Source organism: Lycorma delicatula, chromosome 2 (assembly GCF_047948215.1).
Source record: "Lycorma delicatula isolate Av1 chromosome 2, ASM4794821v1, whole genome shotgun sequence".
Taxonomy (NCBI): Eukaryota; Metazoa; Arthropoda; class Insecta; order Hemiptera; family Fulgoridae; genus Lycorma; species Lycorma delicatula.
Window position 1 is genome coordinate 109,099,467 of NC_134456.1, and position 26,266 is coordinate 109,125,732.

Below are 26,266 nucleotides of genomic sequence, written 5' to 3' on the forward strand. Positions count from 1 at the left end.
TGTGATGTTGCAAAAATATATATTTTTTTTTAGAAATTATTTACCTGTTAATTTAAAAACATACACTTAACAAATGAGTACAGACAAAATAATTTTTTTTACTTAATCTTAAAAACATACTATTCATATCAACATTGAACATTAATCATTAAACAGAATAATCTAAACAAAATTTTTTAAATTAACAATAAAACTTCTAAACTGCTACACTTTATATCAATGAAGTATATTTCAAAAGAAAAAAAATACATTAACTATAAAAATAATTTTTTGCCATTTTATACTGAATGTTTGTGTTATTAACACACACTTACAGTTATGAAATTAAATGTCAGGTATTAATCAAATATATTTTTTTCTTTTTATGTATAATTTAAAAAACAATGATGTAAACAAGATTTTGTATAGTTAGATCAGTAAATACTTTTTTGCAGGAAAGTAGTTGAAACTTTAACAAAAATTAATTTTGAAAATTTAACAAATGGGTAAAACTTAAATCGAAGTAAACTTCACTTCTAAGTTGTATACTGTTCAAAGTGAAATAAATAAAAAATTATGCCCATGTCTCTTACAACCTTTAACACAGTTGAACCTTGTTCTATGAAGAAAAATTCATAATATTTATGAATTAAATGGAGATTCTACATATCCCTCAAATTACAATACTTTAATAATTAACAAAGTATCACAGGAACTACATATGACTGATTCCTTGTTACGCTGTCACTCATGGTGTCAATAGATTTTTTTTTTGTTTAACCTCCAGAACCATCATTTATCATAATCATCATCAGATTGTAAATGATGCCCACCAATTTTTTTTTAAATTAAAGGTTATTTTTAAAAAAAATAATTTAAAAATATGTATATACATTATTTCAAATATAAATTATTGATTAAAAATTTTAACATTACAGTAAGTGTCTATACATAGAGAAGAAATCAGCTGATTTCTTTGATTTGCTTCAGAGGATGAGATGAATGATTTGCAGCATGTGAAAATGCCATGTCTGACTGGGATATAAACCTGGGACCTTCGGATGAAAGGCCGAGATCCTACCATTCATGCCATGGAGGACAGCTTCTTGGTTGGTTTCATCCAATTAATTAAAAATCTCAACAGTACTATCCATACTAAATACCATAAATTAAACCAATCAGTCTTAAGTTTCCAGATATTTGCAATTTTTAATTGTTCAGTTAGAAATTTTACTTTCAACCTCTAGTTTTTCTGATTCTTAATGATATTATCATAACTTATCAAATTGTTACCCATTTAAAAAAAAAAATATTTTAACACCTACAATTATTATTATTTGTAAAGAAACTATATATCAAATTTTTATATAGCAAAAGCAACTAATCAAAGTGGCACTTCAATCTCCTATAGAATCTTGTGGTCTTATATTCCGCACCATGGTATTCTAACTAGTCTTAAATATTTAGATCAATATTTACATATTTAGCAACAATTATTTAGTCCAAAGCAACAACTTCAATCATTCTTTTATCATGAAGAACAGAATCAGTTGAGGATAATAAAAGTTTAGAAACTTATTAAATCTAGGTGTACAAACCTAGCAGCACGTTTGGTTAAGGTCATAGTCCTTTATAAGTAAATAATAACAAATAAAGAAAATGAGTATAGATGATGTTTTTGTATCAAAAACAGGTGTATCACCATCATACATTTACTTTTAGCGGTATTTTTGTTATTCTTGATCTACTGCATGATAATCAACAAGCATAAGTGCCATGAATTCCAGTGTACAAAATATAAAAAAAAATAAACCATTAAATAACTGATAGTAACGAAATATAATATTGGAATAAGTAGTAAAATAAAGTGAAGTTCATTGTTAGGACCTATAAATAAAAAAAAATAGCAATATCAAAAACATAGTATCCTCTATATCAAAGGAAAGAAATTTTTTTAACATATAAATAAATATTAACTACTAAATATTTTAAATTTATGAAATTCCAAAGTGTTTATAAATCTGTTTTTAACATTTTTTCAAGTTTCTACTATTTTCCACAAGATGAATAATTTAGGAAGTGTCAATGGATTCTTAATTTATGTAAAGTACATTATCAAACGACTAATGGTAAGAACACTACAATGAAGGCAAATTCTTTAAATTAGCGTTAAGGAAAAAATGTATAAATAGTTGTACTGCTATCAGATGGCAGTAGTAAGATATCTCAGAGTTAATGCGAGAAGAATTCTGTGTTAGAATTCATGACAACTGCAATTTTGAGCCGAATTCTAGAATGTAAATACACCTCTATATAACTGTATCGATTAAGAAATTGTATAAAACTTTTGAAATGAAAAATATGGGCTCCTCAGCCCAGTAGGCTTTTTTCAGAGGAGGAGTTTTTTTTTGCTTATAGAGCTGATACACATCACCTATAACTATATTAACCTATAACCTATATAACTATAACCCATAACCTATAACTGTATTGATTAAGAAATTGTATAAGACCTTTGAAATGAGAAATACCTGAGCAGAGCTTCTCAGTCAAGATATAGCCAGGGCAAGTAAAAATACCATGGATCATTTAAAAAAAAAGGCTGTATATATGCAGCTGCTAAAAATTCATTACATTTGCAAGCTGACAAATTTTCATTTCACATCAACAGTTTGCGAGAATTATTCAGAAACCAAAGAATACACTCTAAAAGCTTCAACTGACCCAAGCTCTCAGTACATAAGTGGATCTTCAATTCTGCATAAAAAGCTGGAAGTTGAAAGTTTTGTGGAATCATTTATCATTCATTTAAGTGATGAAGCAATTTTTCATATGTGTAGAAACAAGAATTGTTACAATGTGTGAATATGGAGGACAAAAAATTCCTTTATTGTTACAGAAAATGCATAAGACATGCTAGACATTTGGCAGACATTGCAATTTACAACAGAATCAGTTAAGTATTGAGAGACAGACCGTATTGAAGTAGCTTACTCTACTTCAATGAAGATTTTCAACAACATTGAATAGTAGATACTGACCATGATAATGTGTTTATGTAATGACTATCCTGATTTAATGCAAAGAAGTTTTTTTATGGGAATTTTTGAATGTCTTTACTTCTTGCTGACTTCTTGCTTACTAATGGAACTTCAAAATTATTCACTACCACTGTAATACTGCTCTACCGTGGGAAAAACATAACATTGTCTAGATAAAACATCTGCAAGACAAATATACTGAACATCTATGAGACTTGTAAAAAAAGAGCTTTCTAACCATGAAAGGTTTACATTCATTCTGCTACAACAGAATTTAAAATTCACATCATTATTTGCTAACAGTAATGGTTTTAAATATTTCATGCATTTACAAATAACCCTTTAGAGCAGGGGTCAACAACGCGGCACCTGCAGGTGCCATGGCACCCTCGATTATACGCCCTTGAAAGGTGTAACTATATTACACACCCACTAAGACCAATAACCATATCAGCATCACGCATGTATAAGACAATATGATTGTGCAAGCTCAGTGTCAGCAAGTAGCAATCAAGGTCATATACTGACACACTACTTAGCACGTAGGAATATTCTTGCTTCTGATAAATTTAGTAGTATGTTATCGTATTTTGAGTGTTATTATTATTATTGATTACATTTTATTATTTACGTATTATTAGTAACCATAGTCGCGCTTTCACTGTCAAATACGTATCGTACTGGTTAATCGATTTTATAAATAACCCATCGTGAATAATTGTAAAAGAAAAATAATTTATTGTTTTAATGTTGACTGGGAAGAACAATTTTGTTTTATTGACTTAAAAGGCGAATGTACCTGCTTATTTGTAATATTAGTGCGGTGCCCCCAATAACTTTTGAATTTATTTTGCGCCCTTACTGACAAAAAGATTGCCGACCTCTGCTTTAGAGTAATAAGTAAAATACTAAAAAATTTATGTTACCTTAATGCAATATTATATTAATAAACAGAAATAAAAGCTGCCAAACAATAGCAAATATGATAATAAATTTACATTTTCTTAAAAATACAAAATCAAATAATACAAACACTAAAAATCAAAGGGCCTTTAATCTTTTATTTAATGCTATTACTTGTACATCATAATGCTGATCATACTTAACAGACATGATTAGACACTGAAAATGTTAAATAAGATGTTGGTTATAAAAAAAAATAAAAAACTACTGAAGAATGGTCCCAAAAGAGTTATTCAGTGTACAGAATGTATCACAAATATGTAAGTAAAATTTGCCAGTAATAAAAAAATTACTTTGTGCGTTTATAATTTCTCAATCAGCTTGGTGTAGCTGCATGACCTGCATCGACCTCCCAAAACAATCTACTTACTTCCTGATGAATGCAAAGGCATATTAGTCATCAGCACTGATCTCTATACAACTGGGTAAGGGATACTTATGGCAAAAAATATAATGAAGTGTTCAATATTGAAGCATTCTCTAGCGCTGCTGAATGAGATGCTGGGAACTAAATAAAACCATTGTATGTTTATGCGACTATAATCATGATGATAATGTTTATTTTACTCAAGTCAGATAACCAATAGAACAGTCATTTTCGCAACACAAGCATAAATTTATGGACAGTTGTAGAAAATTTCATAATTTCTTTTAAGTAATTAAATTGCTAATACTTACACAGAGCTAACATATTATTATAAACAATTTTCTAAGCCAATTTGAACAACCAAAATATAATAAAACATGTTCAATTTTTCAAACCAATTTCTCGCAACATATTTTGAACAGATTTCAAAAAATAACCTTTAAATTTTCAGCATAGTTTATATATAAAATTTTTTTTTTATAATTTATGAAAAACAACTTATTATGAATTCAAAATAATTACGCAAGTTTCGCAATACGTACGTTGTTATAACCTCAAATCTTAGGTTGTATTTACTTAAAGAAAGATACAGTGTTCAATTTCATATCTTTTGTTTTACAAAACACACACTTCCGCATGATTTTTACTCAGATTTATTTTCAATTTACAAGTATTCACAATCAGTTGTTTATTAATGCAACAAAAATAAGTCACTTTATTCAAAATACAAAATCAGAACACTTCTACTGTGTCAGTTTAAATTTAAAATGTGGTTTTATCTCTACTCTTACACTTACCTCTGCACATGCGCTGTATCATTTTATTTAGTACTACCAGTTCTACCACTCATTTAGTGGCACTAGTTTATGCTTCAAATTTTACCAATTCCAATACATGGGATCCCCCTATTCATTTATATAGAGATCACTGATCAGTCATGTGATTATTAAAAATAAATTAAGCTTCCAGTAAATTTTTATATTAAAGAAAATTGAGTAAAAAATATATTGTTTTTATAAAAATTAGGGAAAGTAAGCAAATTACCAGAATTTATTTATAAAAAAAAAAATAAATAAATAAAAACTGTACTTACGCATTTTATCAATAAAAGATAATTTATTTATATTTATCTGATACAAGATTGTTTGATTATTCTAACAAATTAAATGAACAACAGTAGCAGCAATGCACACCACAGAAGCAGCAGTAAAGAAAAATCCATAAATAAATAAACATTAATATCAAAGCAAATTTGTCATGAAATAGAAGGCAGTTTTACGGTAATCTCAAGTAAAAAAAAATTGCTTTAACATAAATTCAAACCTTTTTTACCCAATATACTTTTTTATTTTTTTATTACTGAACATTTTCATTGTTAGACAACTTCACTTCCAACAATAAAAGTTGTATATACACATATACAGAGATGTATTGTCATATTGTTGCTGATATAGAAGTAAACATATGAAAGTCCTTCAACAATAAATAATAATGAATACAACAAAATATAATGCAAACAAAAATTAGACTTTATTTATGAGTTTAATCAGCAACAAGAATGCATTCAGGTAAAGTATTAAAACAATGTTACATATGCAGATTTTTCTCAAAGTAATTTTAGCAATGATTATCCAGCAACGGTACTGTAGTTGTGTGTCATTTTCCTGCTAGCAATTCACCTAACAGGCAGAAGACTTATTACCTTCAAGAAGATAACATCACTTTCAAAAGTAAAGAAATAAGTATTTATCATTGCTGCAATTAGTAAGAGGAAAATACCTCTGAACAGCAGACAATTAGACTCAAAAAAATTAAAGAAAAACATAGTAGTATTAAAATAATATAATCATGATAATGAACTGCAATAAATTAACTACATCAAATAACTATAAATAATAAAGTAGACTGCAAAGTTTAGCCATTAAAAATAAATTATTATATTTAAAACAATCGTAATGTTTTAAATAAATCAAAATATCAGTCTTGCCATAAATTGGCTATTGATTTTATTACAGAATTACGTGTGACCCAACCCACACAGTTTTATTCAGGGTAATTATTAGAGTGTTGCCAAAACACAATAATTATAATCAACAATCATAATCGCACTTCACTTTCTATTTTGTATAGCATTGGATAACCAATCCATTGCAGAGTCCAAACCTTCACCTTTAACAGCAGATGTCTTGAAAATCTGAAACGTTCTATTTTTCAATGCTTCTAAACCCAAAGCTTGATGTACTTCTGCAACACTCATACATCCTTCCATATCTTGTTTATTGGCAAGTACAACAAGAATTGCTCCTTGTAATTCTTCTTCCTGAAATAAATTAAAATTGATTAATTTAGAATTCTATATTTTCTTTAACCTGCATTGCCATGAACATGTGGATGTGCAATATTATTTAAATTTCTTATCATAATATGACAAGTTTCATCAATCCCTTTCATATAACAAGACAAATTGACCATCAAAAAATAAAAATCAGAATTTCCCTTCACTTTTTGAAACATATATTACAAAATCTATTTCTATTCCATTCTAAACAGTGATCAAAGAGAGGAATGAACTTTATTTATTATGCACACACTGAAATTAAGTACACACCATTGAATGGTGTGTTTGCCTACAAACCCTAAATGAAACTTTTTATCACATAAAATACATACAGATACAAGCCCCCAAACAATAAATACTTAAATTAACACCAAAGATCCAATAAATGAAGATACAAGAAGGAAACCCAGAAAAAATCAAAAATGTTTTGGATCTCCTTTACAAATAAATATCTCAAATTCTCTAGAGTAACACAAAAATTCTTCTAGATTTCAATAGCCAATAAAAGAAAATGATGGAAGATTAAATAACCTGTGAATGTTATAACCTAAAACTATGTCAAGACAATTTGGGACACCATAAAAAATTTGAAAATCCCCAGATATAAAAGGTGGAGAATTTCAAACAGACTACATCACAATCTCTGTAAAAATAACACAGAAATAATGAATATTAAAGTCCAAAAAGCAGCAAACTTAGATTCAGATCATTATTTAACAAGAAAAAAGTAAAGTTTATCCCAAACAGAAACGGAGCAACTCCCAAAAGTATAAAATAGTAGCATTAAAATTAAATTAAAAAAAATACAAACAAGAAATTAAAATTTTTAATTCCGATGTTTGGTCAGAAATATACTAAAAAATCAAGGAAGCAACAGAGAAACAATCCACCTAGCACAAGAAATAAACATGATGGTGAAACGAAACCTATGAAGCTGTTCTCAGAGGATGAACTATACCAAAAAAACCAGAAGACTCCATGAACTTAAAGCAACAAAAAAAGAAACAGTCAGTCATATGAAAAACCAGAAAAGAATTTGAGAAACAACAAATTCAAAGACTTCTATCAAACTAGTAAATAAAAATTAAATGGCTACTGAGCTCACTCAGAGTCTACGTTCTGAAAATGAAAAAGGGAAATTAATCCAAAGTTACGAATAGAACTCTAAACTTTTGGCAAAAAATTTTGAATTATAAAATTCAGACCACCCAAAAGAAGTTTTTATCAGACCTGCCTACCACCAAAATCCACATGGAAATATGCCTGAAGCATTACAGAATTGAATTGAGCCCAAAGTACAAAAATAATTATGAAAATATGAAGATATGGACTTAAAAATCATAATCCAAAACAAATTCTTACTGTTAAACTTTTATCCATGAACCACCAGAAAAGCTAAAAACTACATAGCGATCTTTGTTTGGCTTTAAAAGCATATGATTCTGTAGTTTGACCATCCCTGTTTAAAATACTAAATTTGAAATGGATGATAAAATTAAAAATATAATCTTAGAAACATTAATGAAAACAACATGCAAAGTTTTAGGCAAAATTTCTAATCTTTTTAACCATAAAGCAGGAGTAAAATTTGGTGATATCCTCTCAAAAATGCTTTTCAGTTGAGTCTAAAAAAATTTATCTATGAATAGAGAAACAAATATGAAGAGGAAACAGTACTGTCTTTAAGATTAGCAAGGAAGATGCCACATAGTAATTAACTGTCTCATGTTCAGGGATGTTTTGGTTATTTTGTCAAACGATTCCAAAATAGCAACAGAACACATATTATGAATAAACACAAGATGTAAAAAGTAGTAGAAAAATGACTAAATCAACTCTTATTAATTGTTTACCAAAAGAAAATTGTGTCATAAAAATATTCTGGCTTAGGGTTAAATTCTTAATAATGAATATTATGTACTTACTCTTAACATATATAGCAATTCATCTTTTGAAATGCCTATTCTATCTTTATCAGCTGAATCCACTACATAAATAATAGCATCAGTATTTGAATAATAACAACGCCAATAGGGCCTGAAACAAAACATTACAAATAATTTACATGAAAGTTTAAGTAATAGGTAAAGTAAGAGAATATAAACAAAAGTATTATTTATTCATAGATAACATCTGTCATCTAATAATAAAAAAACATGTCTGTGTGGTTAATAATAATAATAAGCTAGTATATTTAATCAACTGAACTATTTTTCAATCCTAATAATTCTTGAATACTAGCTGCATACCTGCCTTATATCACCTTCTAAAAATTATGGTTATATATATATATATATTGGTGATGTAAATATATCTACGTATATTTACAAAATATACTAGAATATAATATAATAGAAAAACATACTGACGTATTTTTGCAAATAAGTATTGAAATGATTGATGATATTATTAAATACACTAATTTGTACATAGAAAGATTAAACGATAAATACACTAGAGAACGAGACTACCTACCAACTTCCAGATCCGAAATGTTTGCTTTATTTAGAATGTTATATTTTTGTGGACTTAAGGGTGCTAACCATACTAATGTCAAAGATCTTTGGACAAGTGATGGTATAGGATTTATGGTTTTAAGAGCATCCATGTCATTTAGTTTTGTTCTTATTGAATTCTATGAGATTTGACAAGAATGAGACTCGACCTAACAGGCAGAAGACAGACAAGTTGGCGCCTGTCAAATTGTTGTTAAAACAATTTTGTAAAAAATTGTAACTTCAATTACAATCACAGTGAATTTCTCACTGTCTATGAAAAATTACTCTGCTTTAGAGGGTGATGTGAGTTCATTCAATTCATGCTAAAGAAGCAAAATAGGGGCTTAAACTATAGGTGTTAAGTGATGTCAAAACGTTTTACGTTTCAAATATTGAGGTTTATTGTGGAAAGCGTTCTGAAGGGCCATTTGCTGTCTTAAACAAGCCATACGATATTGTTCATCGGTTGATTGACGAGGTAAAAGGAACACATAGAAATTTAATGACTGATATATGGTACAGCAGCTTCGATGTTACTTTATCATTTCTGGAAAAAAGATTAACATTTATTAGAACTCTCCGAAAAAACAAGAAGGAAATTCTAAATCATTTTTTACCAAACAAGACAAGGGAAGTGGGATCTACAAACTTTGGTTCAGAACGATATAATTTTTTTATCACATGTACCAAAGAAAAATAAAGCAATTATAATGCTTTCTGCGATGCATGATAGTAGTACTATTGATCCGAACACTGGGTAGCTACATGTGATCCTAGAATACAATATGACCAAAGGTGGTGTTGATACTGATTATATGGAAGGCAAATACAACAATGTTTCTCGTATTACAAGAAGATGGACAGTTTGTTTATTTTACTCAATAATGAATTTAGAGAGAATCAATGCACATATTATTCTAAAAGCTTATCAGAAAAATGATAAACCAATGGCAAGAAGGGTAATTCTCAAGATCCTCTCTTTGCAATTAATGGAATCTAGATTTATTGAAAGAGCAGGTCTGAGAACACTTCCAAACAATATTCAATGTTTCTTGGAAAAATATAAAGCCAATACACAAAATGAAGAGGATAACATTAATAAAAAAAGAGGACGATGCACAATGTGCAACGGTTCAGATAAGAAAACAACAAGAAAATGTTTCAAACGTTGACAATTCATATGTAAAAAACAGTCCAAAGAAAATATAGTTTGTGAAAATTGTGAATGAGATGCCACGTATGAATCTGAGTAAGGATTATTAGTCAGTTTTATTAATTTCCTTATTTATAATTCTAATTATTTTGTACTTCATATTTTTGTATTCCGTATTTATCATTTTTTATTTGTAATTGCTAATTTATATGTCTGTATATATATTTTCGAAATAACTGTTTAAAAGATTGCCAATTATTTCTTGAACGAGACGATTATTATTAGGTTACTAAAATTACAAAACAATTGTAAAATCATTTTCTTATAATAAATAAAAAAATTCTATACAAAAAATAAACAAAAACAGCATAACTATAAACAAAACCAACTATTTAATTAGAAAAAAACTACCATAACAACACTTAGGAACAAAAGGCCCTGATGCAAGTGCTCGTCTTACAATTCTAGGCGCAACTTCTGAAGGGTTAAAAAAAAGTTACTCAATCATTTTTAAAGTTAAAAATTTCACTTGTATTTCTCAGATTTAATGAATTATTCCTGTTTACGTAACAGGTAACTTTTAATTGTTTTTATGTTTAGATCATAAGAATATGTTTTCTATATTTCTTCAATGTTCTGAAACTGCTGCTGTAAATACTTGTTAACATTGTGACAGCTGAAATATGTAAAAACAAGAAAAATGGCATCAAGAGCTTCTTTATTGGAAGATGGTATTATCTCTGGTTCTGTTTCATTTTATTGTTCATGTTATTTGTCATAATTTTAACCAATTTTCTCTGTCACTGCATTGTGTTCCAAAGGCACCGAGGTGTCAAGTTATCATCGATGCTTATGTAAACACCCAAATCCTTTTCTGCAAGTGATTTTGGCAATTTAAATTGTTTCATCCACTCGGTTAGCAGAATATCGTCTTCTAAATCTCAGGTGAAATTATTCTTTTCAGCATGTACAAGGCCGGCAAGATGGAACAAATTTTTTATTGTTGCTTCAGTTACATTCTTCCACGCTTTTTGCAGCAGACTTGCCAAATGATATAGATTGAATTTTTATTTGTTTTGTACGGGGCCCATTTCTTCAATAAACCTACACAACATTTTCTTTTTGTAATAGCCTTTTAAACATTTAATAACTGGTCCATCAGCTTAAGTACACTTGTATTTGCCAGTAAAGATTGAATTTTAATATTTTTAATCCCTAAACGTTGATATAACCAATTGCCTTCAAACAATAGAATTTTACAATTATTTTTCCCACGAACGAATTTCCTCTTCAAAAAGTTTAGCAGTCATCCATACTATTTTATTATTGCAATACTTCATGAGTAGGATTTTACATTTTTAAAGCATCTTGGTTTTCTGATAACTAACAAAGGATGTTTCTCAGCCCCTGTCATATGACAAAAACAGAGATTTGTTTGTTTGAAAGTTTTCTGCCTATATATTTTTCTTCTTTGAATTTTAATGTTTAATCAGGAAGAACTTTAAAAAAACATCCTGTTGCATCAGCATTGAATATGTCTTCTTCCTTATAACTGTTATATATTCAGGCCACACAGTTTTTAATTAGTCATTTGTAACATTCAAATCAACATCTTACACATCCCTGCCAATTTTAGCAAAAGAAATATTGTGTCATAGCTTAGATCTTTCTAGTCAACCTCAGAAGCTTTAAAAATTATTGTCACTTAACCTTTAAGCAAAGAGATTGGCTTGGGTTAATAACAAGTGTCTGTTTATTAAAAACTTTAAACTTCATTTTTGTTGAAATCCTGTGAAACAGCTAATCAGTTTGTTCAAAGTCCAGTTTTCAAAGCTTTTTTAACATTACTCCCTTCGCTGAAAGCAAACTGAATTGTTCTTTTTTTCATATTGTACCTACTGATGAGCTCGCAAAGTTAAACTTCAGACAAACATTGATTTGCTAATTCAAGGATGACTTCCATTTTTTCTTGCAAAGGTAAGATTTTATGTTTAGACGACATGGATGAAAATAAATTTTTGTTTAAATTATGAAAAACTGTAAGCTGTTAAGACAGTTACATTAATTTAACAGAAAAGACAACCTGTAAATGAATACAAAGGGCAAAATCAAAAGGCATGCTCATGCTCAACAAATGAACAACTGGCCAGACCTCACCACCTGACTTCAGTTATGATGTGATTATGTTTTCCCTGGAAAAAGTGCTGTACAATGATCATTCATTCTCCTCTGTAAAATACTGAAAATCTAGCTCTGTGTACTACTGAATGCAGTAGTACAGTAGGCCTACTACCTTTTTTTTTTATGAGGGGGAATACCAGTTACTTACGTCCCAGAAGGGGCAGTGTCGGACTCATGGCAGGTTCCACTAAATGTTATTAAAGGAGGTGTGTTCTTGCGCCCTACCAATTAAACTTAACCACCTCACCAACTCTCCCACCCTAGGGCCCGACCCGCATGATCATTACTCAACCCGGGGGTGCCTTTGAGATCAGGGGTCCCTATGCTTCATCACCATCATCCACCCATGCAAACGCAGACAAAGGACAGCTCCAAAGGAGGCTGTCATCCATCCCCCCTCACTCACTGATCTCAGTCTTCACCTCTTTCGTGGCTAGAAGTCTTTATAAAGGCTGTTCCTGGAAATGCAATCCTGATCTTCCTACTTGTTGAAAAATCACCATCAGCTATGTTTGGCCTGAATCCCAAATCCTATACTCTTCCTCCTTAATTTTGAGTATTTCCATCACCATCCTCACTACGTTGGACCATTCACGCAGTTCCCGCAGCATAAACTCTGTAATGTTTACAGGGGTCAGCCCTTCAAGAATGGCTCCCCTCTACCTAGGGATTCCTTGTTCTATCCCACCTAGGGATGTCAAACACAGTGTGCTCTGGGATATACATCCCAGTCAGCCATCAGTGGCAACCGCCCTTCTGTTTGGTTCTGTTATAAGAAAAAAATCAACACCACAATCAACAGCCAACTTCCACACTAAATCGTGAGTGGCCATGCTTCTGTTGACATTAATTTGCAGGGCCCTCATTTTCAGCATCCACAGCAGTCCCTGGCTTCCATTCTTTGTCCAGATTCTCCGCAGACTACACACCTTTACTGCTCTTTACAGTCTATTCTCTAGTGGCCTTGGGTACTGCAATTAAAGCAGCACCTTCTTTGATCTGGTCCTTTGCAGAGAGCTGCCGAATGGCCACCCTCTTAACATCTAAAACATTTCATGTCGGGCTTTCGCTGTTTCACCCAACACAACTGCCAACCAACAAGAAGTTGTTTGACTGCAGTCAGCTTATTGGCTTCACTAGGGGGCAGCATAACGGTCACCATATGCAGGTCTTAATGAAGTTATCTTGGCCGAGGTAATACCATTAAGAGCCTTACTAACTGCAGCCAAGACCTCCTCCCTCGTGACCTCTGCATTGAGATCTTTAACAGAACAAGATCTTTAGATTTACTGAATTAAATCTAAATGCGGTCTTATCAGTCACCATAGCCGTCGGCATAACCATCGTTATTCATTCCGTAACAGTTTGAGGTGTTGTAAGACCCTCTTTAATCCGAACCTCTGGGTCATCACCCCTGTCCCAGCCAGGTCCTCACTAACAGATGTTTTAACCTTGCGAAGGAGGTTAATTACTTAATTGTGTATTAAAATCTGCACAGACTTCTAAATAATGAGAGATTAAATTAAAATCAATTTTTTTATGAATAATAACAAATGTTATTCTTCAGCTGAGAGTGAGTGGTTTTTACAGTACTTACGTATTAACGCCACTGCAGCTACAGCTTTATATAAAAACAAAGTAGTCAATCGAATTTTAGTGGAAAATGGACCGATATAGAGTTTAACATAAATTCAAAACAGTCTCTTTATTAATTTTAATAAATGGTTATTTTATAAATATAATTTAACCAAACTTAACCTACGCTCGCTAACCTTGACTAATTAACAGGAGTGTTTTGATTATTTAAATAATAAATAATTGCAATAATTACTGAATTTATTAAATAAATACTCAAAAAATTACGGTATTAATTAGTCAAGGTTAGCGAGTGAAGCGAGCGTGGGTTAAGTTTGGTTAAATTATATTTATAAAATAAATAAATATAAATAACCATTTATAAAAATTAATAAAGAGACTGTTCATTTTCCACCGAAATCCGATTCACTACTTCGTTTCTAAATAAAGCTGTAGCTGCGGTGGCGTTAATACGTAAGTACCATTTTTTCAATAACTTCTTTAAAGCCTATTTCAAGAGTTACACAACCTGACTCAAACCCATTACTGTAAATGTTACTGCTTGATTTAAAACAAAATTATCTGTGTTTTTTATACTTATAATGATATTATTTGTAGGGGAATCCAAAATTCCCCTACAAATAAATGATTGGATGAATTAACACACTAAGACTTAATTTTAAAAGACAAAAAAGAAAACAATAGAACTGTTACACAATAAAATATCTGAAAATAGTACATTACAAACCTAATACTTGTTTGTCCACCAAGATCCCAAACTTGAAATTTAAGATTTTTGTAAGTGACTTGTTCAACATTAAACCCAATAGTTGGTATTGTTGTTACAACTTCTCCAACCTGTAACCTATACAAAATTGTAGTCTTTCCAGCACCATCAAGACCTAATATCAAAATACGCATCTCCCGGCTGCCCAACAGGTTTTTAAAGTAACTTAACAATCCACCTGTAAAATAAAATGAATATAACAAACATTAAAAGTTATAATTTATTTAAATATTTTTACTAGTCATAATAAAATAACACAACACAAATACTGCTTAACCAAAAATAATGAAATAATTTAAACGTAAGTAGAAACAAAGAAATATAATTATAGAATGAACCAAAATAATGATAATTTTAAATAAACTATAAATTAAAATGTAATATTTAATATTTTATAATCTATTAAATATTCAATATTGAAATAGATAACAGTTCACAAAGGTAAAAATTACATAATCAATCACCAGATTTCAATGAAAAGCAACCTGCCAGGCATTTTTTGATCAGGAGACCCTCCTTTACATAATAGAAACTTTAGCTATTAAGTATACTTTGTAGCCAACTGATTGGAAACAATGATTCTTGAAGTGTTGGTCTGCAGCTGGCCCTCTATTAGATACCAAGGATGCATTAGTATCCCCTGTCATATTCAACACAGAATCTAGCACTCAAACTTGCACCCAAGGAACTGCTAACAGGAAAAATGGTGAATCAAAGATAAGGAAATGTGGTGGGTGGTGAAAGAGAACAAACTATATGCCAAGGTACACTGGAGTAGTTTACCAGCTTTCCCAGCACCCTAAAATATGCCATGTTAGTGAAAATAAAATTACTTTCAGTTGCCATGTTCAAGCTAAATAGAGTACTGCATATCTGCATTCCAATCCATCTGAAATACAAGTGATATTCAACCTTTGTTCATAGTTGGAAATGACTTTTGTAATAAGTATCTTAAAGCTTAGACAAATAGTATAAAACAAATGACTGTACACCTTTCCAAGGGAAGTGATACTACATTATAAAACTCACATGTGTATATGCTACAAAATGCAACCCCTATGGAGTAGATCAGATCAAATTCAGATTGAAATGACACTTTCTGAGAGAAAAAAAAAAAGTTTTACTGGGAAGAAAAAGGAACAATCTATAAATAAAATAGTTTTATAGGAAATATCAGACTTAAAAATCATCTTATTCACATATGTACTTTAAAGCAATAGTAATAATAGTTAATACTATCAATAAAAAAATAGTTATTCCAGGAAACTTAAGACCTGATTTTCACAATGTTGAACAGAATAAACTTATGTGTATTTAAGCTGTCAAAAATGGAATGCAAATACAGCCTTCACACTTCATAATGTCTTGAAAATGCCTAGTCCAACTACCAAAATTCAAAAACATAGTTTTGAAATTTTAACTGAATTTCATCCCCCCAACAGGATAATAACACTATCACTATCTCTCATAGAACTCAATTTAGCAAGCCAGAACACTACATAAAAGAAAATAATTCTTTTATAAATACTATTTGTTTAATTTTAAATACAGGAATAGAATAAAAATATTTTGAATTCAGCTGTATTAACTAAAAATGAAGTATAAAAAGATTTGCATTAGAAATGAATAGCTGAATAACTAGAAAGTGTTAACCATATTAACTCCATATTTTGACATATTGATAATCAAGTGAAATTAAATCAATAGAAATGGCATTATGGAAAAACTATTTAGAAACAACTATTTAAGATTCCAAAATTCAAATTTTAAAAAACCTTTTAAACATTAAAAAATGAAGTGAATTTTTCAGTGTAACATTTCATTTTAGAATTAAAATAAAACCTACCTTGATTTTAATATAACTGTTAACCAAGTTATTACAACTACAGCAATGACTTTGTAATTCATCACAAAAAACATTTCATAACTCACTCCCAGAGCTAAATTTTACCATGCAATAATGCTGCTAATAAATATTAGTGACTGCCTTATAATGGCAATTAAAAAGACAATTTTTTTTTGTAAAGATTTTTCCACAATCATCAGTCATTTGATTGGTTTGATTCTTTCATTATTTTTTATTCTTCATTCCTTAGAGTTCTGTGCTAATATTAACATTAACCTTGTGCTTAACATTAACCTTAACATAATCAATACATGCAACCTTAGCTATTTGTTTTATATACTCCAATCTTGGTCTTCCTTTATAGTTTTATTCTCTACACCTCCCACAATCACCAAATTAACTAAAAGTGGATGTTAGAATATATGAAATGCCAACTTAATTTGTCTCTGTAATTCATTCAATACAACCAAAGAAAATACCAACCTAATAATAAAGAAACATTCTTATTACATTTAGACAAAAGTAAATAACATAACAAAAAAGCAAATAATGAACAATTTATAAGAATACTGTATGTAAAAAAGCCAGAACTAATGTCACCAGTGGCATTATATGCAATATATCAAACTACCAAATACATACCTGTAAACAATAAACTGACTGTTGAATAAAAAATTTAATTTAAAGCAAAATTGTCCTGAAAAAAACACCAACCAAATTTTAAACATACTAAAATATGATGCACTCAGAATATGGTTGTCTGTAGTAAATGAATTAATTTTTTTCACAATTACAATAGTCAAACAAAGTACAAAATTCATATTAAAAAAAGATATTCTGGTTTATGTTACTGTAATAGAAAAATGAATATAACTAGTCCCAAATCACGAATGTTATATTTATATAATAAAGGTAATGGTAGAATTCACAACACTCATGAAAATGTATGCATATACATTGAAAATGAATAGTAAGACACACATACATTTTGCTAACAGTTGGATTGACACGTCATAAATGGAAGTAGAGGTTACCTTCTGATGCTTTAATGATATTTATTTATGTGCAATTACACAAACAATATAGAGAACATGTACATTAAAATAAATATATATAATTAATTTACTATTTTCTAAGATAGCATCATAATGTTTCCCCCCAATATAACTGTTGTATTGTTTTGTTTACTTTATTAACACAAAAATGAATAATTAAAACCAAGACATGTTAAGAGTTAAAATGACAAATTACATTTACACTACTATCTTTATACTTCTATTAACAATAACATGGATTAAGTAAAATCTGCGCCACAATTTTGATTACCAAGTATGAGAGTATAATCAAATAACTGTTCTAATTATACTCTCATTTTTATAATGTAAGTAATTATTGTAACAGAATCAATAAAGAAACCTTTTTTAATAAGCTACACTAAGAGAAAATATTCTACCAAAGTGAAATATATATATTCATGTAATAGCTCTCATTTCAAAATATGTTTCAAATGTTCAACTATCACTTATACGTTATATCAAGTAGTTTTTAATAAACTGTAAACATGGGTAAATTTGTTCAAAATAAAGAAAAGACAAGTTTTACATATATGAATTTAGAGGTATGCAAACATGCAAGAGCCCTTCAGAAGGCATGTGCCTTCCTTCTACATGCCTTCATGTACACATGAAGGCATGTGCCTTCAGCAATATAAAATCTTGTTATAAATCACTATTCTGTTCATTGCTGATAAATAGTAATCAGTAAAACATAGAACCCATCAAGGTTGCTACCACCAATGTGCGCCAATGTGTTTATGGTAACAATGTTATACAATAACATAATGGTGAGGAAGATCTATGCCAGAAATTCGGAGAGGATACACAATGATGTGCATAAAGGGGTAAAGAAAAAATACAACTGTCAACCAACAGTGAAAAAATACAACTATCATTTTTTCAAGAGTTTTGAAATTCCAAATTAATTTTCACAAATTTAAAAACTTTGCAGGGTAAAAAGTATTTCTAAACAATACAACACTTCATAATTTAGTTACATCACCAAAATAAGTTTTAATACACAGTGATCAGCATATTGAAACATAACACAAAATTTCATAAAATATAACTAAAATTACTACATTTTCAAATTTTACAAAACTTGTTCCTCCAAATCGTTTCAGTATTAATCATGCAGCTCCTTCTTTAGTAGAACTATTAATAGCACTGTTGCAGTATCTTATAGCAGTTAGGATATTAGGATTTATAATTAAATGTATGTTGTTTTGTAAAACCTATGTTGTTTATGTTTATTTAAAAAGTTATTTGTCAAATTTAGTACAAATGAAAATTTCACTTCATTTTCAGATTTCATTGAGATATTCGTTTTAGTTCAGTGAATAGAATTTAACTTTACTGAAAAATAAGCTGTGTAATTACCTCCAAAACATCTGGAAAAAACATTTCTACAAAGTTTGAAAGTGAGTCAATAATATATTTAACACTTTGTAAATTTAGGAATTTGGCTTAAACAGTAACCAGGAAAACTTAGTAAAACTATTTTTCACCATACAGGTCTATAAATTCTTATGTGATGGTTAATATTGCAGTTTATGAACATTAAGAGACATTTAAAAAACTGCTGACTTCAAGAAGAAAAAAGTACATTCCACACTGTAAGGTCTAAATAAATAAATTTTTATTCATAATTTACAATTACAAAAATGAATTTTTCACAACATTCAAAATCATGCTTGTACTAGAGTAAAAAAGTGGATCTTTGTAACTAATACTTGTACTTTTAACTTTGTAACTAACAACTGCACTTTTTTCCTTTGATGAGGGAGGAAATTCTGTAATGTGTGTAAAATGTCAAGCCTGATTTGATTTAAACAAATCTTCAAGATAAACGGCAGAGACGCTAGCATTGCATCATAAAGGTTGGTCAATGGAAAAAAGGTAAGTATATATGTAAGTCAATTACTAACTAATATCATTGCATTTACTGATGATTTTCAGAAAATATTTATTTCACAGATGAATTATAGGCTTGATATAAGCCACACCTATAAATCTATACTCACTAATAAGAATAATTCATTTGGAAAAAGTACCCAAAAACTTTATTACATTCACACAACATTTTGGTAAACAAAATGTTTTTTGTTTACCAATTAAAATTGAAGAAATTTTAATTGTATAAATTCATAATCTGAGATTCTTATTCTACCTGGTATTTACATTTTACATTCTCTTCTAAACATTCATAACAACAAACAACTATTCTATTACATAAAATCATATTTATATATATCAGACCACACTTTCAGCTAGTATAACCAAAAATAGAAAAAGTTTTGATATGAACTTTTGCTTTTTGTTTGAATACTTCACTCTGACATCACTAGCTGATTTTTGTTATAAACTTTGTTACTAAATATATTATATAAGTTTATATTTTGAGTTTCTATGTGCAATTTAAATGTTTTTAAAATATCTAATTAAAAAGAAAACTATGTTTCTCTAAATAACATAGGATGAGTATATATGACCCTTTTACATGTAATATATTTATTTTACTGAAATTAGGCTTTTTAAGAGTCATATTATTCCTTTGTACTGTTAAATTATTAAATTTAGAGTAAGTATACATACTAATAGAATCTGTTTTTAACTTAATTTTTTTAATAGCACTTTTTATAATGCAATGTCAATTACATTTTGCAAAACCAACAGCTTGAAGTTTTTTTGTCATAGTAATACAATGTCTAATATATATTTTAAATACAATATCATAATATATAAAACTACATACTGTTAACTTAAAATTTAAGCTTTCACAATAAAAAATATTAACAAAATTTATAAAACAACTGTATTTTTATTAAGTAAAGCTTAGTCTTCTGTAGTGTTACTTAGTGATGTTGGTCACCTATCTTCACCCATCTTAGATGGTTTAACATACTATATAACAGACTTCATGTTACATAATAAAAATAAAAAGACTAATAAATATTACAAATGACCGTTTGTTTCTGTTGTGTTTTCGAATGAAATTTTATTAAAACAAGAACAGATTAATTAATAGGCTATTTGTTAAATCTACACAACAGTACATATTAAAATTATACTCCAATTAATCCACAAATGTTTTCTGATACTTACTACCTATAATCCAAGAAATTAAATAACTAGATAGCACTTACCAGGTAATAGTTGTTTAATTTAAATTAAATTTAATTAATTTACATTGAAATAAACATCAAATTACAACCAGAATGTTAAGGTGATTCACCAACAGAACATATAAATTACAAAAATTAACAAAGTAACAGTAGTTTACTTTGTAAATCATATATTATAAATTTAAAAAAAAAATGTATATTATACACATCATACAATAAATTATTGTTTCAGAAATAAGTACTAGCAAAATATAGAATAAAAACTAATCTCAGCATCAGTACAATCTCTCCAGTTAAATTACAACTTCAAATAAAATGGGTAAATATTATGTACATCATTCAATAAAAAATTACTTCAAAAATAAATACTGGCAAAATACAAAATAAAACTAACCTTAGTATCATGTAAAATCAATCCAGTTAAGTTAAAACTTCAAATAAAATTATTAGATTTTGTAGAAACATAAAATAAGCTAAACTCATTAATTTAATTTATAACAATGTAAATTGTTAAACGATATAAAGAAACTTATATCTCTGAACTCCTTATACTGTCAAAATAATAAATTTCATCAGGTAACCAAGAAATTTTATAAAGGTTATTGATCAGAAAAAAAATCAGTATAAAGGTTCAAAAAGAAACAGTAACATAAAACTTAAAATTAAAACATTTTCCGTAAAAATACACCATGTGTAATAAGAACTTCATAAAATAAACTTAAAATTCATGGAAAAACAACCATAAACAATTCTAACCATGACCTCCCGGTTCCAAAAATATGTTAAGCGAAAATTCACGACAATTAAACGATGATAATAAAATATTACTGCTTACCCATTGTAATACGGAATGTTATAGTAGTAAAACCATGAATTAATGAAAAAATAGTGATCCGCCACCCTCAATCAGACCCTTTAGAAGTAGATAACAGCCAAATCACAAATCACTGACTCGTGTTCCAAGCAATAGATGGCATAATCAACAACCACAGTTATTTGAATTACGTGTTCTATTTTCCCTATACCTGAAATTTAAGGACTTCCTTAGTTAAAAATACTAAAAAAAGAAGTAAAGATATCTTTAGAGTTAGAGTAAACTATATTTATTAATATTTTATAAATAAAAAAATGTATTTATTAATTTATTTTATACATTAATTTGATGTAAGAATAAAAGTAACTAGATCCACCAGACGTTTACGTTACAGAGCGGGAAAAGTGAATGATTGATACTAAGCTGAGGTTAACAATTAGACCATGTAAAAGTCGTGACAAGCTATCTTGTAGGTGATGAAAGGAAACAAATTTAGCTGAATAAAGCAGTTTAAAGGCGTCAGTCGTGATACAGCACTAGTCGGAATAGCATCGCATTCTTGCAGTGGAAAAGTACTGCAGTCACATTTCCGCTATTGTAACACAAATTGTTTTTCAACATTTTAACTTTGAAAGGAATAGATTCCCACACAGCAAACAAAACTGAATTAGGTCAGTCAACTCAGGTCTTTTTGACAACAAGAAACTGCCAAGTTGCCCTCAACTTTGTGAACCCTGGAAAATTTACAGAGAATGGCACAAGCGTTCTATTCGCCACCATTCAACCTCCTTACACTTAACCTGTAGAATCATTGGGTGCATCTTAATGAGGATTTAATGTTACCTTCCTATAAAATTCAAGTAGTGCAACAACTCCATCCATGTGATTTTAGTCATTGGAATGACTTTTGCAGTTAATTGCTGCAACTAATCGAAGAAATGTCACAATTGCTGGATCACCTACTAATGTCTGATGAAGCACATTTTCATCTAAATGGATGATAGTTAACAAGCAGAAATGGGTTCTGCTTGAACCCATTTGCAACATGCATGAGCATGTTGCATGAAATGTCATTGCAAAGTGAAAGTGTTACAGTGTGATTTGGTGTTAGTGCATTTCGAGTGATTCCACCATTCTTTTTTGAAAATGTTAATGGTTAGATGAGATTGATATGTGATGCTGTTGTGAACCTATTTCCTTAACAAACTTCATTGGCATCGTGTCAACACACACATGGTGTGGTTCCAACAGAATGACGCTACTGCCCACACAAAATCACTGATGATGATCATTCAATATCACTGATGAGATTAGTCAGTGATTTTGAATGACGCTACTGCCCACACAGCATGAATTCCTTGGCAGTCATCCAAAAAATGTTTCCACAACCCGTAGGTCTCCCTGCTTGCCTGATTCATCAGCATGTGATTTTCTATGAGGCCATTTGAAAGAAAAAATTTACACCAACCAACCTCACACTATACAGGAACTGAAAATTTCATCCAAGTAGAAATTCATGCAATTCCATAGGATCGACTGAGGAAAGTCATGGACGTCAGATGATGTGGATTAACAGCTAATAATGGTCACTTGATGTTATCTTCAAAATGCGAGTTGAAAACTAAATGTTTGCCCTTATTCTTTACAATGGTGTGCTTAGTACTGAATTGCAATTAAAGATTCATTTTCAAATTATTTCATTTTAAATTGTCTAATTGCTTCACCTAAATAAGTAATTTTATTACATTTTTAGATAATTAGTATACTCATCACACAAGGTCTAATACAAAACAAGGCTTAATGAGTTAAAAACAGTGACAAAACACAATGTACTCTCAAATATTATTAAAAAAAATTAATTAAATACCATCAAAAAAAATAAACAACAAAAAAATATCTAATTTTTTTACAATATTCCCCAGCCAGTGGATTTGCAATTCATATTTTAAGCAAATGAATTTATTTATTTTTAATTGAAACAACCTCCTCTATGAATCATGAGACCTTGCCGTTGGTGAGGGGGCTTGAGTGCTCAGTGATTCAGAGTAGCTGGACCAAAGGTGCAACCATATCGGAGAGGTATCTGTTGAGAGCCAGACTAAGGAATGATTCCTGAAAGAGGGCAGCAGCTCTTTCAGTAGTTGTTAGGGGCATGAGTCAGAACGACTTAAACGGCCATATCAACATTACTCAGTCCTCTGAGTACTGCGCAGCTGAAAGCAATGGAAAACTACAGCTGCTTTTTTCCAAGAAAATGTGGCTCTCTGCATTTTCATATAGCAATATATATATTTTCAGACAATATATTGCAGCTGATGGATGAATGTAGAAAATATAAGAATGCTAGTGATCAAGAAAGTAAAAGGAACTATCGACAATTAAGAAATGCTATAAACAGGAAGTGCAAACTGGCGAAAGAAGAGTGGATTAAAGAAAAGTGTTCAGAAGTGGAAAGAGAAATGAACATTGGTAAAATAGACGGAGCATACAGGAAAGTTAAGGAAAATTTTGGGGTACATAAATTAATATCTAATAATGTGTTAAACAAAAATGGTACACCAATATAATACGAAAGGTAAAGTCGATAGATGGGTGGAATATATTGAAGAGTTATACAGAGGAAATGAATTAGAAAATGGTGTTATAGAGGAAGAAGAGGAGAATGAAATGGGAGAAACAATACTGAGATCTGAATTTAAGACAGCATTAAAAGATTTAAATGGCAGAAAGGCTCCTGGAATAGACGGAATACCTGTAGAATTACTGCGCAGTGCAGGTGAGGAAGCGATTGATAGATTATACAACCTGGTGTGTAATATTTATGAAAAAGGGGAAGTTCTGTCAGACTTCAAAAAAAGTGTTATAGTCATGATACCAAAGAAAGCAGGGGCAGATAAATGTGAAGAATACAGAACAATTAGTTTAACTAGTCATGCATCAAAAATCTTAACTAGAATTCTATACAGAAGAATTGAGAGGAGAGTGGAAGAAGTGTTAGGAGAAGACCAATTTGGTTTCAGGAAAAGTATAGGGACAAGGGAAGCAATTTTAGGTCTCAGATTAATAGTAGAAGGAAGATTAAAGAAAAACAAACCAACATACTTGGCATTTATAGACCTAGAAATGGCATTCGATATCGTAGACTGGAATAAAATGTTCAGCATTTTAAAAAAATTAGGGTTCAAATACAGGGATAGAAGAACAATTGCTAACATGTAAAGGAACCAAACAGCAACAGTAATAATTAAAGAACATAAGAAAGAAGCCGTAATAAGAAAGGGAGTCCGACAAGGATGTTCCCTATCACCGTTACTTTTTAATCTTTACATGGAACTAGCAGTTAATGATGTTAAAGAACAATTTAGATTTGGAGTAACAGTACAAGGTGAAAAGATAAAGATGCTACGATTTGCCGATGATATAGTAATTCTAGCCGAGAGTAAAAAGGATTTAGAAGAAATAATGAATGGCATAGATGAATTCCTACCCAAGAACTATCGCATGAAAAAAAACCAAAAGTAATGAAATGTAGTAGAAATAACAAAGTTGGACCAATGAATGTGAAAATAGGAGGAGAAAAGATCATGGAGGTAGAAGAATTTTGTTATTTGGGAAGTAGAATTACTAAAGATGGACGAAGCAGGAGCGATATATAATGCCGAATAGCACAAGCAAAATGAGCCTTCAGTCAGAAATATAATTTGTTTACATCAAAAATTAATTTAAATGTCAGGAAAAAATGTTTGAAAGTGTATGTTTGGAGTGTCGCTTTATATGGAAGTGAAACTTGGACAATCGGAGTATCTGAGAAGAAAAGATTAGAAGCTTTTGAAATGTGGTGCTATAGGAGAATGTTAAAAATCAGATGGGTGGATAAAGTGACAAATGAAGAGGTATTGCGGCAAATAGATGAAGAAAGAAGCATTTGGAAAAATATAGTTAAAAAAAGAGACAGACTTATAGGCCACATACTAAGGCATTCTGGAATAGTCGCTTTAACACTGGAAGGACAGGTAGAAAGAAAAAATTGTGTAGGCAGGCCACGTTTGGAATATGTAAAACAAATTGTTAGGGATGTAGGATTTAGAGGGTATACTGAAATGAAACGACTACCACTAGATAGGGAATCTAGTGGAGAGCTGCATCAAACCAGTCAAATGAGTGAAGACCAAAAAAAAAAAATTGAAACAAGTGCTTACCAAAACTAATTGAAAAATATTTTGCACAATTATGTATTTAAATAGAATTCTAGCAATTTTTATTATAAAAAATCTATTAAAAATAAATGATTAAACAAATATTTATAAAATATTTACTGCAACACATAAATTGACTAAATTGGTAGCCAGAACTTTTTTTGTATCTTTCAAAATTTCTTCAGGTAAGTCATTGTTCTGACAATCAGCATTCCATTGGCACCACAGATATTTTAATAGACTGGAATCTAAGTTTTTTTTTTTGGTTCAGCACTCCTTTCTGTTCTAATGCTTTGCAGGTGCCCACAATGACACCACTGTAATTATTTGTTATGGATTAGTGATATA

At 29.9% G+C, this 26,266-nt stretch overlaps 1 protein-coding gene across 1 annotated transcript; it reads right to left on the reverse strand.

Moving 5' to 3' along the window:
* Positions 1-218: 218 nt before the first annotated feature.
* Arl1 (ADP ribosylation factor-like 1) lies at positions 219-21,886 on the reverse strand. Its single transcript, XM_075355984.1, has 4 exons — positions 21,744-21,886; positions 14,844-15,060; positions 8,614-8,725; positions 219-6,670 (listed from the first exon to the last, which is right to left on the reverse strand). Exons 1-4 carry the CDS (start codon positions 21,745-21,747, stop codon positions 6,461-6,463), a joined length of 543 nt encoding a protein of 180 aa, XP_075212099.1. The 5' UTR covers positions 21,748-21,886; the 3' UTR covers positions 219-6,460.
* Between the last annotated feature and the right edge of the window lie 4,380 nt (positions 21,887-26,266).

What these genes read in the sequence shown, in the direction of transcription:
- Arl1 (XM_075355984.1), bottom strand. An exon ending in GGTGGACAAACAAGTATTAG is followed by an intron (nt 8,726 to 14,843) that starts GTTTGTAATGTA and finishes GTTTTGTTTCAG; the next exon opens with GCCCTATTGGCGTTGTTATT. An exon ending in AATTGCTATATATGTTAAGA is followed by an intron (nt 6,671 to 8,613) that starts GTAAGTACATAA and finishes AATTTATTTCAG; the next exon opens with GAAGAAGAATTACAAGGAGC.